Source organism: Festucalex cinctus, chromosome 20 (genome assembly GCF_051991245.1).
Source record: "Festucalex cinctus isolate MCC-2025b chromosome 20, RoL_Fcin_1.0, whole genome shotgun sequence".
Taxonomy (NCBI): Eukaryota; Metazoa; Chordata; class Actinopteri; order Syngnathiformes; family Syngnathidae; genus Festucalex; species Festucalex cinctus.
The window spans coordinates 57,986-79,074 of record NC_135430.1 but is presented as its reverse complement, the minus strand read 5'-3'; the positions used below and the strand labels follow the sequence as shown (position 1 = coordinate 79,074).

At 40.8% G+C, this 21,089-nt stretch overlaps 1 protein-coding gene across 1 annotated transcript; it reads left to right on the top strand.

Annotated features, from left to right (window-relative positions):
* Window positions 1-1,918: 1,918 nt before the first annotated feature.
* On the top strand, window positions 1,919-19,630 carry LOC144009210 (equilibrative nucleobase transporter 1-like). Its single transcript, XM_077508801.1, has 13 exons — window positions 1,919-1,988; window positions 2,200-2,406; window positions 2,544-2,673; window positions 3,517-3,563; window positions 3,677-3,753; window positions 10,392-10,484; window positions 10,562-10,701; window positions 13,871-13,974; window positions 14,056-14,199; window positions 14,590-14,697; window positions 16,820-17,006; window positions 17,160-17,283; window positions 19,278-19,630. The coding sequence occupies exons 2-13, from the start codon at window positions 2,220-2,222 to the stop codon at window positions 19,401-19,403; spliced, it is 1,467 nt and encodes a 488-aa protein (XP_077364927.1). The 5' UTR covers window positions 1,919-1,988; window positions 2,200-2,219; the 3' UTR covers window positions 19,404-19,630.
* Window positions 19,631-21,089: the final 1,459 nt, after the last annotated feature.

Below are 21,089 nucleotides of genomic sequence, written 5' to 3'. Positions count from 1 at the left end.
AACACTGTGTATAGTGGCGATGGGGTGCTGCTGACCTCGACTCGGGACGTCGTGAATCGGTGGGGAGAATACTTCGAAGACCTCCTCAATTCCACCGACCCGTCTTCCTTTGAGGAAGCAGAGTCTGGGGACTCTGAGGTGGGCTCTCCTATCTCTGGGGTCGAAGTCACTGAGGTGGTTGGAAAGCTCCTCAGTGGCAGGGCCCCGGGGGTGGATGAGATCCGCCCGGAGTTCCTAAAGACTCTGGATGTTGTGGGGCTGTCATGGTTGACACGCCTCTACAACATCGCGTGGACATCGGGGACAGTGCCTCTGGATTGGCAGACCGGGGTGGTGTTCCCCCTTTTTAAGAAGGGGGACCGGAGGGTGTGTTCCAACTATAGAGGGATCACACTCCTCAGCCTCCCTGGTAAGGTCTATTCAGGGGTGCTGGAGAGGAGGGTCCGTCGGGAAGTTGAATCTCGGATTCAGGAGGAGCAGTGTGGTTTTCGTCCTGGCCGTGGAACAGTGGACCAGCTCTACACCCTCAGCAGGATCCTTTGAGGGTGCGTGGGAGTTCGCCCAACCAGTCCACATGTATTTTGTGGATTTGGAGAAGGCGTTCGACCGTGTCCCTCGGGGAGTCCTGTGGGGGTTGCTTCGGGAGTAAGGGGTACCGGGCCCCCTGATAGGGCTGTTCGGTCCCTGTACGACCGTTGCCAGAGTTTGGTCCGCATTACCGGCAGTAAGTCAGATTCGTTTCCAGTGAGGGTTGGACTCCGCCATGGTTGTCCTTTGTCACGATGGACAGAATTTCTAGGCGGGGTCCGGTTTGGTGGTCTTAGCATTGCATATCTGCTCTTTGCAGATGATATGGTGCTGTTGGCTTCATCCAGCCATGATCTCTAACTCTCACTGGAGCGGTTCGCAGCCGAGTGTGAAGCGGTTGGGATGAAGATCAGCACCTCCAAATCCGAGACCATGGTCCTCAGTCGGAAAGGGTGGCGTGTCCTCTCCGGGTCGGGGATGAGATCCTGCCCCAAGCTGAGGAGTTCAAGTATCTTGGGGTCTTGTTCACGAGTGAGGGTAGGATGGAGCGAGAGATCGACAGGCGGATCGGTGCAGCGTCTGCAGTGATGCGGACTCTGTATCGGTCCGTCGTGGTGAAGAAAGAGCTGAGCCAAAAGGCGAAGCTCTCGATTTACCGGTCGATCTACGTTTCGACCCTCACCTATGGTCACGAGCTGTGGGTCCTGACCGAAAGAACAAGATCCCGGATACAAGCGGCCAAAATGAGTTTCCTCCGCAGGGTGTCCGGGCTCTCCCTTAGAGATAGGGTGAGAAGCTCGGTCATCCGGGAGGGACTCAGAGTCGAGCCGCTGCTCCTCCGCGTTGAGAGGAGCCAGCTGAGGTGGCTCGGGCATCTGGTTCGGATGCCTCCTGGACGCCTCCCTGGGGAGGTGTTCCGGGCATGTCCCACCGGCGGGAGGCCCCGGGGACGACCCAGGACACGCTGGAGAGACTATGTCTCTCGGCTGGCCTGGGAACGCCTTGGAATCCCGCCGGTGGAGCTGGTTGAAGTGGCTGGGGAGAGAGAAGTCTGGGTTTCCCTCCTAAAGCTGCTGCCCCCGCGACCCGACCTCGGATAAGCAGAAGAAGATGGATGGATGGACTCCGTACCCATTGATATGTGATGCCCGGGCCAGCCTGTAACGCTGTACTGCACATGTGAGGGGACATTTGGGCAGCTGGAACAGATATGGTACCGACAGAGACCAAATTCATACAGCTTTGACTTTCTGCTTCCTGCAGTTGGGTTAAACATCATTTGGCCATCACAGAATCAATGAAACCTGTTTACCAGCATCGGGGACATTTTTGTTCACCTGTGCGATAAGAGATACTGTCACGCGTGTTAGATGCTTGGATTGACAATTGAGCCCATATAAAAGGAAGAGAATGAGTCAAGCAAGACAAGTTTAGTCAGAGCATATTGAAGACAACAAAAGGTCAGTATTTTTTTTCCTCAGTCAACAATAATTCTGCTGTTTAAATTGGATTAAACTAAATTTATGCATACTTTGAAAATGTTAAATGTATGCAATTTGAGCATTTTTACCCGTGCTGATGTTCAATGACTGTTTCATTTGATTCTCTGATTTATGAACATTGATTGAAGAATAGGTGCTCATGTTTTGCTTTGTCTCCTGGTTTTGACAGTGAAGGGAGAAGCTGAGACAATGTTGCAGTGTCCGAAAGGCTTTGGTGTGCGACAAATGCTCACCTTAATCACGGGCATGGTGGAGTGTCTCTGTTTTGCAGGAATTGTATTTGGGTGGGCCTCACTTGTTTTCATCCTGAAGACTCAGGGTTACTTCGGTTCTCATTGCGTCAACAGCACAGAAATCGATGGCTCTCAAGTCTTAGGTCAGTTTCCTCTTCTTTACCTCTGACCTTCAATTCATCACTGACAAAATGATGTCGAAATGTACAAGAATGGCTTTAATTCTAAATTGGCAAAATCTTAACTTCCTCTCCTTCTCTCATGTGTTTGTCGGTTTCAGATTGCAGTGGACAGGATGAACAGTTATCTGGAGTCTTCACCGCCGCATCTGTCATGAATAATTTCCTCACACTTCTAACTGGTTTCATCTTTGACCGATTTGGCTCTTTTGTCGTGCGGCTGTTAGGAATGTGAGTGCATTTTGACAACAGTAAAGTATTGTCCACATTGGTCAATAATAATTTCAACGTCTTACCAGGTGTTACATGGAAACTGAAGGATACTACGGAGCCCCTAAAGTGACATGGGAGAAAAAAATATATACAGGACTGTCTCAGAAAATTTGAATATTGTGGTAAAGTCCATTATTTTCTGTAATGTAATTAAATAAGCAAAAATGCCATACATTCTGGATCATTACAAATCAACAGAAATATTGCAAGCCTTTTATTGTTTTAATATTGCTGATTATGGCATTTTTTTTACTTGGTCTGAGGAAATATTCTAATATTTTGAGATAAGATATTTGGCTGAAAATGCCATAATCAGCAATATTAAAACAATAAAAGGCTTGCAATATTTCAATTGATTAGTAATGAATCCAGAATGTATGGCATTTTGCTTATTTAATTGCATTACAGAAAATAATGGACTTTACCACAATATTCTAATTTTCTGAGACAGTCCTGTATATATGTTTCTTGTCCGGACGAGAAAGTTTCTCGTTCGGACAAGAAAAGTTTCTCGTACGGACAAGAAACTTTCTCGTCCAGACAAGAAACATATTTAATTTGTTTTTTTTTTCTCCTATGTCACTTTAGGGGCTCTGTAGGATACAGCATGAAACAAAAACACGAATTAATATGTTGGTAACATTTTTTTTTTTTTTGCCAGTAGTCATTTTTGTTTTTTTAGCTGTAGTCATAGTTCAGTTGTTGTTGCGCAAATAAATGAATAATGGTCTTATCTCAATTTTCTGCGCTCTAACACTATGGGATGATGATGATGTGCAAAATGTCTTTTCATTACATTAGATGTCTTTACATCTCGGGTACCTTGATGTTGGCCTTCTCAACTCCAGGTAATTTTTGTCTATGCGTTTGTCATCTCATTTTCAACACAAACAACAGAATAGAAAAGCAGAATATTTAAAGATGGACATGCGAGTTTCTAATTTTTGTAATTCTCCACCAGCCTTGTCCCTGCTGCTTTTCCCAGCCCTTCCCCTCATAGCTGTGTCGGGCAGAATATTTTTGATCACCAACATACAGGTAGGTGGCGTACAATTATTTATACAAATAGTCAATATTTAATTATAAAATACCAAAGGCACTCCAGGGGGTACAGGAAATATGTACCGGTAAATATTTCAGAAAAATATAAATTCATAACACAAAATTTATATTCAGTAGGGTATTCAATTTCAGTGTCCTAACCCAACATGTCATATGCCCTCTAGACCTGTCAATCACTTGAAAACTGTATTTAAAATTCAGTTATGTTTGAGAGCTTTACTATGAGCCGAAAGGAGAACACTTAATGTTGATCATTTTTATGTGTGCAAATCTTTATTTATAATAAAATTAATTCTTTCTTTCTTTTGTTTTTTAGAATAGTTCCAGAGATCACATAAATAAACCGAGTTACAACGTTTAATATATCAGACAATGATGGCACAACACTCGGGTTTAGGTCTTTTTTTATTTTTATTTTTTATTTTCCCCCCCAACCAGAAATGCTTTGCGCTGGTTAAGGGGTACGTAGCTGAAAAAATATTTCACAGGGGGGTACATCACTAAAAAAAAAGGTTGAGAACCACTGATCTAGATAACCAACCTCATGAATGATTCTTATTGCCCTTTTTGTAAAGTTAAGTAAGAACATAAAAACTTCTAGTGATAATATTTCGGTTTGACATACATTACCAAGGAAGATGGGGAAAGAAAAAACAGCCATTATCATAAGACTAGCAAATGTAAAGAAAAAGAATAACCTGGTGAAACAAGCCAAGAAACTTAAAGGGACAAATGTTTACTTAAACGAACACTTAAAGAAAAATGGGGACATTACACGAGAGGCAAGGATGTTAAGAAAACAGACAAAAATAGTAGCAACATGGACTCGAAATGGGAATGTATGTGGATACAGAACAAAGAAGAATCTGAGGCAAAGATGATAAAAGATCTCAAACAACTAGAAAATATAAGAAAATCAAAATGAAGTTCAGTAATCCTGTTGTAACAGATTAAACGAGGAAATGGCTAATGAAGGAGAAGAATATATTAGAATATGGACCTAGATATAACACTAGACACAGATTTTGAGACGAAAATATATGATGTGGATGAGGGTACAAATTACAATGGTTTAACTCCAAATAGAAATTGTGAGTGGATCAATCTGTGGATCAATTTCATATTATGGTAATCATCCTTTTCAATTAAATAATCAGGATAATAATTTAGTGGAGAGTTATCTTATTATATTGTTGAAAAAAATAACATTCCTTTCCCTTTAATATTATTTTTTTTATTTGATATTTTTCAATAATCTTTCTTACTTGCCCTCATAATATGAGTTACCGGTAATTTATTTTTATATCTTTTATATTTATTTTCCAATTCTTAAGTTCCCAGTTTCACAAAATCTCGCTATCCATCCATCTTCTACCGCTTATCCGAGGTCGGGTTGCGGGGGCAGCAGCTTTAGCAGGGAAGCCCAGACTTCCCTCTGCCCGGCCACTTCAGCTCATCCGGCGGTATCCCAAGGCGTCCCCAGGCCAACCGAGAGACATAGTCTCTCCAGCGTGTCCTGGGTCGTCCCGCCTCCCGCCGGTGGGACATGCCCGGAACACCTCTCCAGGGAGGCGTCCAGGAGGCATCCTAACCAGATGCCCGAGCCACCTCAGCTGGCTCCTCTCAACGTGGAGGAGCAGCGGCTCGACTCTGAGTCCCTCCCGGATGACCGAGCTTCTCACCTTATCTTATAAGGGAGAGCCCGGACACCCTGCGGATGACACTCATTTCGGCCGCTTGTATCCGGGATCTTGTTCTTTCGGTCACGACCCACGGCTTTGTGACGATAGGTGAGGGTTGGAACGTAGATCGACCGCAGCAGACGCTGCACCGATCCGCCTGTCGATGTCCCGTGAACAAGACCCCAAGATACTTGAACTCCTCCACTTGGGGCAGGATCTCATCCCCGACCGAGAGGACACTCCACCCTTTTCCGACTGAGGACCATGGTCTCGGATTTGGAGGTGCTGATCTTCATCCCAACCACTTCACACTCGGCTGCGAACCGCTCCAGTGAGAGTTGGAGATCCTGGCTTGATGAAGCCAACAGCACCACATCATCTGCAAAAAGCAGAGATGCAATGCTGAGGCCACCAAACCAGACCCCTCAACGCCTCTGCTGCGCCTAGAAATTCTGTCCATAAAAGTTATGAACAGAATCGGTGACAAAGGGCAACCTTGGCAGAGTCCAACCCTCACTGGAAACGAATCCGACTTACTGCCGGCAATGCAGACCAAAGTCTGGCAACGGTCGTCCAGGGACCGAACAGCCCGGAGTCTCAGTATAAGGTACTTTTCTTTTTGCAAGCATTTCGCAATCCCTTTATGATCCATGGAGAGCTACTATATTTACGTTTGTTTATATACAGGTATTCTTTAACTGGACAATGATTATCAAATATTTGTACCAGGATGGGGCTCCATTAGGGGGCGTTAGGGAGCCATTTTGTTTTCATCGTTTATGACAACTTTAAAGTAGAAAAATTTTCACTGGGCCCGATGAGTGTGTAAAATTTAGTATGTTTTTTTGTAAACGTTTAGGCCTCCGAAAATGTTATTAAGAAGAATTAAGAAGAATTTCTCCAGATACAATAGCAACTTCGCAACGGTCACTGGTTGCAGGGCTGAGCTTTAACGTTCACCAGCTCACCAATGGCAACTAAAATTTGCTTCGGGCTAAATCAGTTTATGGTACCATTCGCCCAGATGGCGACCTGAAATTGATTGCTAGTGGAAGAGCTGAGGTTGGCATCGTCATTGACTATAATTGATGATTGATCGAGGTGCCCACCTTTTTGCTCGTGCTTCAGCACTTTCAGCGCATGCTTGATAATCTGAAGCCTCACAAAAATACACGGCTTGAGAAGGACCGTGTGTCCTCACCATGATCGACAGAAATCCTGCTTCACTCGGTGCTCAGTCTGTGCGGTTTTTTTCAAGGCTTCACATTATCAAGTATTCGCTCAAAGTGCTGATGAACACGCCAAAAGGTGAGCACACATCAATCATCAGTTTCAGTCAATGACGATGCCCGCCTCCGCTCGTGAGTGACGCGTTATAAAAACACGCTCATTTAGCAACTGAATCGAAATAAGACGCAACCAACGCCATTTTGTTTTAAATCACTGCTCAAACATCGTAATTCCGCAACGAGTCACGAAAGACCTCTTCCGTACTTTCGCTTTGCCCATTCCAACGGTGAGTTTTCGTTTTGACGAGGTCGATAATGTGGCGGATTGTCCGTACTTTGTTACGGAAATCAACGAAAGCTGCCGCGTACCAGCCATAACAGTAATATTACGGATATTTTAAAAAGCTGAGAGCTCCGCTGATGTTCCGCTACGCTAATGCTCATTCCTAAGCAGTAGAAGCCATATCAATGGTAGATGCTAGCAGACGCATCGGCTAACGCCTTGAGGCTAATCCCAAATCCATGCTATTCATTTTAACAGCGAGGAATAATGGAAGTGTGATCATAATGTTGGGTAGTAGTTTCATGTGGGCTCCAATTAGTTTTTATCCATCCATCCATCCATCCATCCATCCATCCATTTTCTTAACCGCTTAATCCTCACAACGGTCGCGGGGGTGCTGGAGCCTTTCCCAGCTGGCTTCGGGCTGTAGGCGGGGTACACCCTGAACTGGTTGCCAACCAATCGCAGCAATTAGTTTTTAATTAAAATGAATTTTATTACATATTCGATGGGGTGTCCATTATAGTCTGGACACATAGGTAAAAATACAAATAGCCCATCACATTCCACAAATAACTGTGATGAAATCAACACTTCTAATAGATAATATACAATAAAGTTACCTTTTATTATGAATGACCTATCATTTATTATGAGTCATTATATTTTTTATTACTTTTATTTTGTTTTGCCAAGTGGCGGTGTGCTTGCGGTGATGAAGTGATGAGTTTTGTTGATACACTCCTTAGCCTGAAAAAATCCTGAGCCTGAACTTTACTGGGGAGTGGGGGTGCAGTGATTCACCACAAAGTCGTGCTCAACAATGAATGTACACGTGTGACCGGCTCTGGCAAAGGGTCCTCATGTGCCAAAAAAAAAAAATCAAAATTGAAATATTGATATATTTAAAATGATATATAATACACGGATGTAGCTCAAAAATTGACAAAGTTACAGCAGTTTTAATGTTGGAAGGTTGAAATCCCTAGTTTTGAGAGAAAAAGGGGTTTTGGTACTTGCATCTTTCAAATAGCATCGCAACCATAGCAACCAGTACCGTAGGAAAAAGATATGAATCTGAATTTTTTAGGATTTGTTAAAATATCAGTGGAAAGTCAATTCCAATAGCAGGCAAGGTCATCAGTCGAGATTTTAACCCTTTAAATGTTTTGGAAGTTTGACCTCTCAAGAGATTAAATCAGCCTCAACTTTGAAGATCACATTCAGCTTACAATTCATCTTCGATGCATCAGCCAAAGTTTGCTTATTTTATTGTTGCTCCTTGTGGTATTTTCTTGCTTAAATAACGTCATATTACCACAGTGGGAAATTTGATGCAATATTTTTGTGTCAATTAAAACATTATTTGCCATTGGATGTGGCCTGTGATAAGTGCTTTATTGATAACTTATCGTAGATGTTATATCAAATGCTTTTGGTCACATGAAGAAAATGAAAATGTGATGGTTTAATAGTTTTTTTGTTTAGTTTTGTCCCAGCACCCCTCCCCAAGTAGCCTAATACACGAGGGACACTACACTATTGTATTTACAAGCCATATAGCCTGTGTGCATTTTGGGGCGGGGTGTCGGAGTGAGTTGCTTGTGGAAGACCATCGTGATCATGTTTCATCTTCAAGTTTCATATTTCATTGCTCATTTTTTATGTTCATGTTATCCCATTTAAAAGAGCATGAGTGAAAATGTGTAGTGATATTTGCGACATATGCAAGCAGTGTCTGGCGTCGTATGAAATAGGCAACACCGACAAGCGATCAAACATATTAGTATTTACAATACATTATTACATTAGTCTACATTACATACAAGGCACTGGCGCATGTCACAACTTTTAATTCCTGAATCGGTGTGACTGTGAGTGAGGGCCTGTCAATCACTCTCCGCGGGGGCATCGCAGCTGCTCCCCTGCTAGAGTTCAACATGGTTTAGTGTGTGAAAGTAGTAATTTGAATAAAAAGTAAAAATCGATTCATTAAGAAAGAGATACTGTCGAATATCTCTGCTTGGATTACAATTCGCCGTATCCGGGACCGATCACAGCAGCTTCTGCTCCATAAAGTAGGATGACTGTTCTGTTCACTTTCGTGCTGAATGGTGTATTTTAACTTTTCTGGTTGCTATATCCATCCATCCATAAGCAGATCCGGTTATCCTCACAACATTTATATAAATCATTTGCCGTGTTGGAACTAACGCCCTTACATTTGTTACGTTTTTTGCTGTAACCTCTAACGTAACTCTTTACATTCTCCCCTTCTATACGGCCCTATAGTTACTGTACTTAAGTTACTTATGTTACGTGATCCAAGTGAAAAGTCTCCCCTTGTAGCGCCGTGGCACGCTTAAAAAAAAAAAAATAATGTCGTCACGCGATATCTCGTAGTTCTGAAGGAGATGCTCATGATGTTACGGAAGATGGGCATCTGGAGTTGTTAGGATTACTTTAAAAAAATCTCTCTCCCCTCATCGGGCACTGGGCGGGATTGGGCATTTGTTGTTTTGTGTGCGCGTGCGCTTATAACTGGTGTTATGGTGCAGACGGATAGGAAGGATTTCAAAAACGACGTGCGTCGTTTGTCGCTCGATGGCTCGTTGCAGAACGGCCATTTCTCACGCAATAATATGGAACGTCTTCAAACTTGGGTATTTCATCTAAAGATGTTTAAAAAGAAAAGCTATTTGAATGCCTTTAATTACATTGCTGTTGCTGTGACGTTATGGTGTTTGCTAAGAAAAATGCCGCTGCTTTTGAGTGTCTTAACCTGGGCGAAAACTAGGATACTTGGAAAACTTGTCGTGTCTGGGGTCACGCCAGAGTTAAGTTTGAGTTCATGACCTGTTAAGTTGGGTTCACGACCGTGAGGTCAAGTGTCTGTTTTGAACTGATGTAACCACCATATAACATCTAGTCTCATCATCTAGTTTCAACTAGTTTTAGGCTATGTGATGTCAATCTTTAATCCTTTACTTGTTACAACCAATCAGATCGATTCACTGTCTGTAGGTGCAGTCTGAGAGCTGTGTGTTTTGCCGGATTATTGCTTTCTGTCCCTCTGTGCAACTCTATTTGTTTCTCGTCTAGTCAAGTTTGTTCCACTCCTCTCGATGTAAATAAATAGTTAAAACCTTATTTGTGTCTGCACTTTGGGATCCAACCTTCAGCACACGACAAAACTTGGATACACATCCGGCTTGGCAAATACTTTTACATTTTAGAGAGTTAGTGCCCTATTGGCGGCTGAGGCTCAGGAGGTAGAGCCGGTTGTCCAGTAACCGCAAGGTCCACTGTTCAATTCCCGCTCTCTCCAAGTCATGTATCATCGTGTCCTTGGGCAAGGAACTTCAAGACACATATTGCCTCCAGTGCCACTCACACAGGTGTATGTTCCTTCTCCTGAAGGTGGCAAATCTATTCGGCGATCATCGTTCCACCATTATCACCGTCCTAAGCGGGTCCTATCATTCTTCTGCAGTTGTCTTCCTCATCATCAAGGTGACTGTTGTCTTGATTTTAATACATTGTTCATCATCACCATCCTACATTCTGATCATGTGCTTTACTTTTCACAGTTGTTATACGAGTCTGGCATTCCTATCAAGGCCAGTTTCCTGTTTATGGCTGCATGCAGCATCTTTCACGTGCTCAGGACCTTCTTCCTGCTACCCAGAACCTTAATCCCATACCCGCTGCCTCAGAATTACACATATGGGTATGAATCCGAATGCAAACATTCCAACTACAAATGCAAAAATCATGGCTATCTGATGAAAACTGTGCATGTCAAAGCATAAATTGATTTGGTGATGAGGTGGAGTTCAGAACAGGCTTGAGAATAGGGATGTCACGATATCCAAACATCACGATTCGTTATCACGATATGGACGCAATATGATAATTATCACGATATTGTGTGTAAGTGGGCAATATAAAATAACGGTCACAATATTGTAAAATAAATTAGCTCAAAAAAAAAAAAAAAAAGAACAATGTTGTGCTTTTGTACATAAAAGCAATGCAAAAAAACACCTACAATCTCTAATAACACTTAATATTGAGTCACTTACTTCCTAATGCATGCACACATTGACTTCCTCCACATAATGACTCGGTTCACAAGCATATTACGTTTCCTGTCATCTGACCATGAGAGTAGATTTTATACATAGAAGGGAAAATTAAACTGCACTAAAAAACTAGCCACCAAAGGGTGCTAGAACTGCACAAATGGAAATCAACCTGACATTTTTAACAGATGTGCTGCTTTCTATATCGTGAGATGACAACGATATTTTACATAATTTAATATCGCGATATTGCCGTTATTATTACATCCCTACTTAAGAATGCTACTAATTACAGTATTGCTTGCACCTTGGTCCCTGCTCCAATAGACCGTGATCCGTGGGCACAAAGCAATTCCGTTTTTTAAGTTTCAGAACCACAATCGGGGGTGGGAGTGAAAATTTGCAAAAATGTGCCCAAGAATCTTCTCAAACAGTAATTTTTTTCCCACAGGCTCAAATGTTGCACATTAACAAGTACCCGTCTGGTACAGTATCTCATGAGCAGTGAAGGCAGGGTTGCACGTGTGTGCATATGCAGCAAATGATGATTTGTCATCAGGGTTCATTCAAGATTGCAAAAAGTGACGTTTGTCAGACATTCGCAAACTGTTATTAAGCTCACAAACTATGCAAGCCATCAAATTTTGAATATTTTCAAAATTTATTTGTCACAAGAAAAATTGTTTGTGAGCATAAATACGATATGCAACATTGAACACACCCAAATGGAAAAAAAGCACTCCTGCGTGAGCACACCCTCGAAAGCCTTCACCACTCAGTGAGATACAACCTTTGAAAGAATCAGTTTTAACGCACCAAGCTGCCCCTAAATGTTGGCATTTTGTTCCTAATAATTATGACAGTGCTTCAAAAATTTGTAATCAAATTGCGCATGTGACCAGTATTTTTTTTTTCCTTTTAAAATGACAGTATATATATTTTACTGCCATTTAGTGGTATACTAAGTGCGTGCATTTTGAAGCAAGCGCAGTACGGTGCCTCAGAGAGCTCATACTTAACTAAGTTCTTATCCTTCGGGTATCTGTAGTAGAAAGATGATGGCGAAATATGTCACCTATGAAACGTATGAACAATGTAATATAATTAGCGATTACTAGACCTATGATTATACAGGACTGTCTCAGAAAATTAGAATATTGTGATAAAGTCCTTTATTTTCTGTAATGCAATTAAAAAAAACAAAAATGTCATCCATTCTGGATTCACTTGTAAACACTTGCAGGTGTTTCGAGTTAATTAGACGATTCCAGTGATTAATTGTATAGCCTACTAGTATACTTTTTCATGAAATTCTAATATTTTGAGATGGGATATTTGAGTTTTGTTTAAGCCGTAAGCCATAATCAGCAATATTAAAATAACAAAAGGCTTGCAATATATCAGTTTATTTGTATTGAATCCAGAATGTATGACATTTTTGGTTTTTTAATTGTCAAAGGTAGTGAATTTATAAAATGAAATGCGATATTGTACAATACGGTGCACATTTTCACTGTGTGAAAAGCCACGGTAGTAAATTTATACTTTTTCCATTATTTTCAGAAAGGTTTGACTGGGTCACGAAACACCACGACAACACAATAAAGCCGCAAGGCCCACACACTACAACCCATCTCTCCAAACTTGCACAGAGACGCACTTTTGCGGGTGGAGGATATTGATTATTCATCAGGGTTCATTCAAGGTCATAAAGACAATCACCAGACGACTGCCAACAACTTTAATGGTCACCGACATTTTCTCATGTCACAATTTTGAACATATTAAAAATTTCCTCGCGACAAGAAAATACTTTTAAAATGTTGGCACGTCTGGCGAACATCTGGCGAACATTTGCAACCTTGAACAAACCCTGAAGGGGGGTCAACATTCACTATCTTTGCGAAGACTTGAAAACGTTTGCCCTTCAGTGTTATAATGTTTGATTATTGCCATTTATGTTCCTTCCTGTATGTGCAGCAACGTCAAATAATTTACTACAAATATATCACTATATCAACAAATTAATACGTTTACATTAACAATGACATCAGTGTCATTCATTACTTAATGCATAACTTGGGAGTTTGACTCTGGAGACTGTAACTGTACCTTATTGTCAATTATCTGCTCAAAACACTACCTTCATAATTCATAGTTATAGATTGAAACAAAGTGGCAGGACAAAGGGAATGGACGAGAGGTGGTCTAATGCACATTTTGAACGACAGTGACCGGTTTATTACTCAGTACCAAGTTTTTTTTTAACAGAGAAAGTAAAAAGGAAAGGGAAAATAACAAGTGGGTTTTTCAGTGGAAGCTTTGTGGTCAAACGTAGTCAATTTTCGGTTCAACAACATTCCTATTACGGGACTCATTTTGGTATATCATACAAATGTATAACCACTGTAGAACAGAACTTATATATGAACAAAAATAATGTACTCACCATAAAATCAGACACAGACAGAGACAAATCTGCAGATGAAGGTGTGCGCATGAGGAGCTTCTAAAAATTAAACAAAATCAATACGGCCTCAATGGGGGTAGTCAGACTTTGTTAAATGTTAACATTCTTTGTAATATGGCTATAGTTTATGCTAAACAAATTTCTGATCCTGTATCAATAAATAAAACAATAAAGCACAGTATCCATCCATCCATCCATCCATCCATCCATCCATCCATCCATTAATCCATCCATCCATCCATCCATCCATCCATCCACATTCTTACTAAAAGGCAGTTAGTCTGCAGAGATTCCATTGCAAATTGCAGCACTCCCTCACCCTTTGCGGTCATCTTCAACCTCAGGTTTTCCTGTGGCAAATCAAGCAAGCCAGAAGAGTCTGTGAATGATGGCACACAGAAAACAACAGACCAAATGGAAACTGCCGAGGAGGAACCTGCCAAACCAGGTGTGTATAAAAGTATTATCATGAACATTTCATATCTTAATGGGGTCATGATGTAAATGTGTGCCTTCTCCCTCCTCTCAGAGAAAACTTTTCGGGAGTGTATCCTGTCCAGATTCTTCTTTTTTTGCCTCATCTGGTTTTCGGTGATTGAACTGAGAATTTATCTCTTCATTGGCACCCTTAACCCCGCGCTGCATTTGCTAACGGATGAAGATTCCTCACTCGGTACAACTCAAACACAGATTAGGAAATGAACACTTTGCAAACTTTCATCATACTCCGTCAGAATGTCTCCAGTCTTGTAGATGACAAGCATACAAATATTGCATGCTATTTACATGAAAAATGATACTGATTGTTGTTTAAGAGCAACAGTTTTAAAGTAGACAGTAGTTTCACAAAACACAATGGTGTTTGTTTGATTGTTATTTGGAATTGTTTTAAAATTAAATAGTTTTCTTTACCAGCCTTCATTGAAAATGTGATTTAAATTTATTGTCTGGGAGAAGAAAACATTCCAGTTTAAAAAAAGACTTCCTTCCCATTTACATCAAATATTACACAAATGTTAGTTTATTGTTATCACATCTCACCTTTCCTCCAATATGTTTGCAGTGAGCCAGTTCATCAATGCTTTTGCTTTCACCCAACTGTGTGCGGTGTTGTGTTCCCCCTGGAACGGCTTCATCATGGACAGACTGAAACGGAAATACCGGGATGCAGGTATTTAATAAGATCTACATTGCGTGATAATTAAAAAAAACAGTAATGCACTAGGGGCGCACAGGCCTTTTGGCACTGATGCCCAAATTGGGATGTAACGATATCCAACCACCACAATACGCTAAACATCACAATATAAACCTCGCGATACAATAAATATCATATTATGGGGAGGCTGGCAATATATATATAAAAAATAAATAAAAAATCCCAATACTGTATAAAAATTCATGATAATGTAAAAAACAAAACAAAACAAAACAAGTGCTCATATTGGAAGAAAAGCACAATGAAGTATTGTGTTTTTGTACATATCAGCAGTGACAAATAAATAGGCTTGGCCATGTCATGTCACGTCATTGTCATGTGCTCCTGTTGGCTCTGTGGCACAAAGTATCATGGTCAATGTAGTTCACAATACTGTGTTAGGCTGAAGTGGGCGAAAAGTCATGTGTTTTTTTTTTTTTTACGGAGATGTTGAAAACTATTTGCTGGTATAACTGATTTATGGGATTGATAACTGTCAAAGTAGCAAAATATTTTGAATAAAAATTAAATTGCACTAATAAACTAAAAGAGAATTGCACAAATGGAATACAGCCTCACCTTTTCAACCGATGTGCTTCTTTTGAATATTGTGACATGACAACAATGATATTGTGCAATTCTAATATCACAATATTGCAGATATCACAGAGATCACATTCCTATGCCCAAAGTGCCCCTTTGCCCAACATTTTTTTTGATGCATGTGAAACTCAAAGTGTAACGGAAATTCAACAACAAAATTTACATAAATTTAATTTGTATTATTACACTACCCTTTGGTTACATGATGATTTTATAAACTAAACGTGACGCTCCTTCGAAATCAGGTTGCCGCTCTACCTGCTAAGTTGGTCGCTCCGTCTTTATTCATTTAAAGATGCATTGTGGAGTTTGTCACTTTTTTTTACTCACAACTGCCACCTCTTGCCTAAAGCGTAACTGCAGCCTTTGTGTCAAGTTCGTGCAATGTGCAACTCCAACCCTCCCTACCCACAAGAAACTGCGGAGTGCTCCGAACACTCCACACTGAAGAGAAGATACAAGCTGAGAGGCGCAGTTGCAGTTAAAAAGTCAGGGCTGTTTGTAGTTATCTGGGCAATAGTGGAGCATGCAAGATGTAGAAAAATCTTTAACATTTTAAACTCCACAAAGCACCTTTAAGTAACCTAAAAATAAACATAAGCCAAGGTCATTCTAGTGTTTAATGCAGAAAACTCGAGCAAAACAAGTCTTGTTTGATCAATCTTGTATTATCACAGAGTTCAATTGCGTACTGCGTGCTATCTTAAACTGAAATGAAGTGACACAAGTTGAAATCAGCCTATCAACAACAATGGTGTCATTGACATTTGGGCGCAGTTGCGCTGGAGACGCGGGGGGACACGTCCCCATTAAGGTTTCATAAAGACCACAATCTGTCCCACCCACTTTTGCCATGGCAAAAATCTCCAGTAAGGATCCTGAACAGTGTATGTGTGCTACAAATAATTGACCCAAACGTACTGTGAGGGTCTCCTGGGAACTAATACCAGCTGACAAATGCAAAATACTGAAAAATGCAGCCTTGGCGTGTGTAAAGGCAAAAACTCAGGCGTAGGTGGATTTCAGCAAGACTGTGGAGAAAGACTTCAGGGCAGCCAAACAATCATGTTCAGTGTTTTTTATTTTTATTTTTTTTTAAATGCAGGTTAAAATCGATGCTTTTTTTTTTTTTTTACCCTATACATATGATTAAGGTCTTTTAGAGCATTTTAAAAATACATTTCATTTTACATTCTTTTAGTAATTCTATAAAATGACTATTTGCTTCGAATGACTTAAACTGGTTTGTCTGCGAATGGTTTTAAGTGTTGTACTGTACTTGTATTGTGTGAAGCACATTGAGCCGCCCTGTGTAGGAAATGCACTTTATAAATAAAGCTGTCTTGTCTGATATTATCCATCCATCCTTTTTCTGAACCACAAACAAGGTACAGTATGAAATAAAAACAAGTGTCAACACAGATATAAAAAATAAATGTATATTTATTAATACGATGACCTTCACTGACTCTTCCCACCCACTGGTGTGTAGGAATGAAGGGACAAGAGGCAGAACTGAATTCCACAGTTGTTTCTCTCTTCCTGGCGTCGTTCTTGGCATTGCTGTTCTCAATTTCCGCTGCCATCCCAGTGCTGCTTCTCCAATACTTCACCTTTGCCATGCAAGTGCTGACTCGTGCCTTCCTTCAAGGCACTCTCGCAGCCTTTGTCAGTGTGGCGTGAGTATACTTATTCGCAGTTATACTCAACAGTACTAACTCAGGATATAAATGTGAGTAAGCTCCTTAACATGTGAATGTGATAACAGGTGTGGTTCTGAGGTGTGCCAGTCTTCCTTGACATCCTTTGTCTGTGTGTCTTTTGCATTGTAGTTTCCCACCGTGTCACTTTGGGAAAGTGTACGGCCTCATTGTTACTCTTGCGTCAGCCGTCTCCTTGCTGCAGTATGCCTGCTTTGTTGTGGTGGAATCACTTCTGGATGGAGATCCTTTATACGTGAGCATTATGTTTATTTTTCTGTTGTTATTTCTAATAGAATCACTGAAGGTAGTGGTGTCAGGGGTGTCAAACATACGACCCGTGGGCTCGATCAGGCCCGCAAAGGGGTTTTAATCCGGCCCGCAAGATAATCTTGTAAAAAAAAAAAAAAAAAAAAAAAAAAAAAAAAAAAAAAATAAGAGTAAGAGTAATGTCAGCCCAATTAAACAGACGGCCAAAATCAAAGCATATAAATTCGTAATTTTACAAGCAATCCTTAGATTAGCAATGCAACTTCTACACGATAATATTGACATGGATGTCATTATTTTACACACAATTTAAAGTTACAGTTTGTTGAAAAAAAATATAAACAGACCAACATTAATCAAACATAAATGTACTGAAAACGACACACATTAAGCTACTGGTAACACAAACACATATGACATGGTTTAACGTCCTAAAACGTCATTAATTGTGCCACACATTGCATTCTGGTAACGATATATATGTCGATATATCACACCCGGAACTCATACGGGCAAAATGTTGCTGTGTTGCATTTGCATTTGTGTTATTTTTTGGTAACAAAATACAGTATTTACAGTTGAGTACCACTATTTATGGCTGGCCTGCAAATAAAAAAAACTGTGTATAACTGACACCAATAGTTGTTAAGTTATATATTACCGGTCCGGCCCACTTGGTAATATATTTTCCTGTATGTGGCCCCTGAGCATTTTATTATCTGAATGTCATTTGCAAACATTGATTAAACGCATGTACGCAATTTCATGCATGCGTGTATTGCTAAAAACGTAACAGCATTATATCAATTGGGTACAATTCAGCAATTATTAATTAATTGAACGCAAATTACTTTTGTATTATCTAAAGTCCCGTCGGTGTGTTTTTTAAAGCGAAATTTACCACCGAGCACACCAACTGGAGTCACCCGCTCATTTTGAAACAACAGGCGTAGGAAATGCCGTGCATTGACCTAATCACTGACCTGCGCAGCCTTCAATGTAACCATCCGCGGTTACGTTCAAGGCTCAAGTGCGGTCCAAAAAAAAAAATAGTGCGATTAATTTGCGTTAATACATGATTAATGCGACATTTTTCTGTGATTAATTAATCTATTAACGCTTTAACTTTGACAGCCCTAAAAATTATACTAAAATCTCTTGTCATTTTCGCTGCCCAAAATGAGACGTCACGAAACATATTTTTTTGTCGTCCTTTCCTCAGTCCTGAAAAGATAAATGCGGTGGGATCAAATTTGGTTAGCACTTTTGTTAGATAGAGGTGGAGGGGGGAAAAATAGAATAAGTTATGGAAAAACCTAAAGATGGGAAAGTGCGGCCATAAAAATCACATGGGAAAACATCCTGCAAGTCTGAAGGGATATCACAAGGCAAAATGAAATAGAGGTAATGTAATTTGGATGAAATAGGCTATTGTCTCCAATGTAAGAACTTCATCTGAACTGTGTGCTCTCATATATTTTATTCAATTATAAGAGAATGATTGATGTACTGAAATTAATCTTGATTCAATAATCAAGTTCTCTGCTGAATTTTGTTTCTGTTTTTCGTTTTGTCTGGGTAGTTAGGCCTATGTTTTTGAGATCTTGTTTTTAGTATAAGGGCTATTTGTGTGTGCAACATTGAATAAAAAGTAAAAAAAAAAAAAACAAAGACAGTTTGACTTCCAGGCAAGTGCGAGATGCTTCCCGCTCTAACCAGTGGTACTTTGACCAACACAAGTGCATTTAGCCATGTGTTTTTGAGACTCTTTTCCATGTTTGATTTAGTTTTTACTTTTCATACATTATGGAGGCATACAGTAAGAAAATGTATAATAATTTGAATTTAGTATTGATAGATTCATTTTGGCAATTTGGTAAGGGTGGCAACTGCCACCCCATAAAAGCGCCTATGGAAGGGAGTCAGCATCTGTCATCTAACACAAACTTTGATATGGTCTCGGCCTTCATGTGTCTGCAGGTCAACATCGCAATGGCGGTGCTTGTCCTGTTCTCCCTCATCCACCCGGTGTCTGTCTTTTTGCACTGCCGAAAGCTTGCATCACAACAAACTCAACAGGTCTCCTTAGAAAAGATTCAACAGTGAAGTGATTTTTTTTTTTTTTTACTGTCTACTTGGTAGATGAATAAATAATCAATTCATCAGTCTTTTAACAGCAGTGATACCAACACTGTCAAATAACATACAGTATTTGTTTACTCTTTGAAAGTATTGAAACTTTTCAAATCCTCAGATTCTATCAATTGTATATGTTTCCTGTATAGTAATTTCTCACGGAGTGAACCACATAATAAAGTGCACAATTAACATGTTTTCATAGTATTTTCTTTTAAATGTAGCTCAGGAGCACATTGGTTGCCTGGGGCGATAGCTGCCCCCAGAAGAAAAGAAAAAAATTGTCAATGTTGGGGTACTTTCAGAACTTAATGTCCATGACAGTAGAATGTCCCTTCAACAGGCTCCTTCATTTCACGGACCAAAAAACTTTGGGTCTTTGTTTTTATGAATTTTCCTCATTGATCCTTCACCAAAACATTTAGTGTCTGCATCTTTTTAATTTTATTAACATATTGTAGCGGCACGGTAGTCGAGTGGTTAGCACGTCCGCTTCCCAGTTCTGAGGTCTCCGGTTCGAGTCCAGGCTCGGACCTTCCTGGGTGGAGTTTGCATGTTCTCCCCGTGCCCGCGTGGGTCTTCTCCGGGTACTCCGGTCTCCTCCCACACTCCAAAGACATGCATGGCAGGTTAATTGGGCACTCCGAATTGTCCCTAGGTGTGCTTGTGAGTGTGGATGGTTGTTCGTCTCTGTGTGCCCTGCGATTGGTTGGCAACCAGTCCAGGGTGTCCCCCGCCTACTGCCCAGAGCCAGCTGAGATAGGCGCCAGCACCCCCCGCGACCCTTGTGAGGAATAAGCGGTCAAGAAAATGGATGGATGGATGGATGGATTAACATATTGTAGGTCTGCAAGTTTGAGACTTGGCAATACTCAAATTCAGCGTGTGCTTATAGGAATTGGAGCAGAGGAAAGGTCCTATGCTCCAAAGGAAGCATCTTTTCATCTTTCCTCGACCCAATGATGTCATCCAACAAACATTCAAGAAGGGTGGTATAAAGGGTTAGGAGAGTTGACTTTCCCAAGGTGCCCTGCGATTGGCTGGCGACCAGTTCAGGGTGTCCCCCGCCTACTGCCCAGAGCCAGCTGAGATAGGCGCCAGCACCCCCCGCGACCCTTGTGAGGAATAAGCGGTCAAGAAAATGGATGGATGGATGGATGGATGGATGGACTTTCCCAAGGTGCCCTTGGCATCACCCGTGTAATTACTAATCATGAATCCCACAATATAGAGAGTGACACTTCATAGCCACTTTTTAAAGCCTTCTTCCAGGTCCACAAACTTGCCACTCTACTCATAGCCACTTGTTAAGTCTTCATCTGGATGAAGGAGGCTGTTGTGAAAATACTCAAACCACACATGTAAACAAGAGCAATAGAACATCAGTGCATTCTCAAACCAACAAGTGCCCCTAGAGGGCAACATTAGCTGCATAAAAAGGCGACCTGTAGTCCAAGGGTGTATTTCACAAAGCAGGTTTAGTGATAAACCTGGGTAAAGAAACCCTGAAAAGTGGGGAAACTCGTTTCAGAAAGAGAGGTAACTGAAACCAGAGGATAAGAGGGAACTCTTGCCTGTTTCATGAAAAGAGGTCATTTAAGCTCTCGGTCAGTTACCGTAGTAACATGGTCCATCAACCTAACCTGGTCGGGAGCA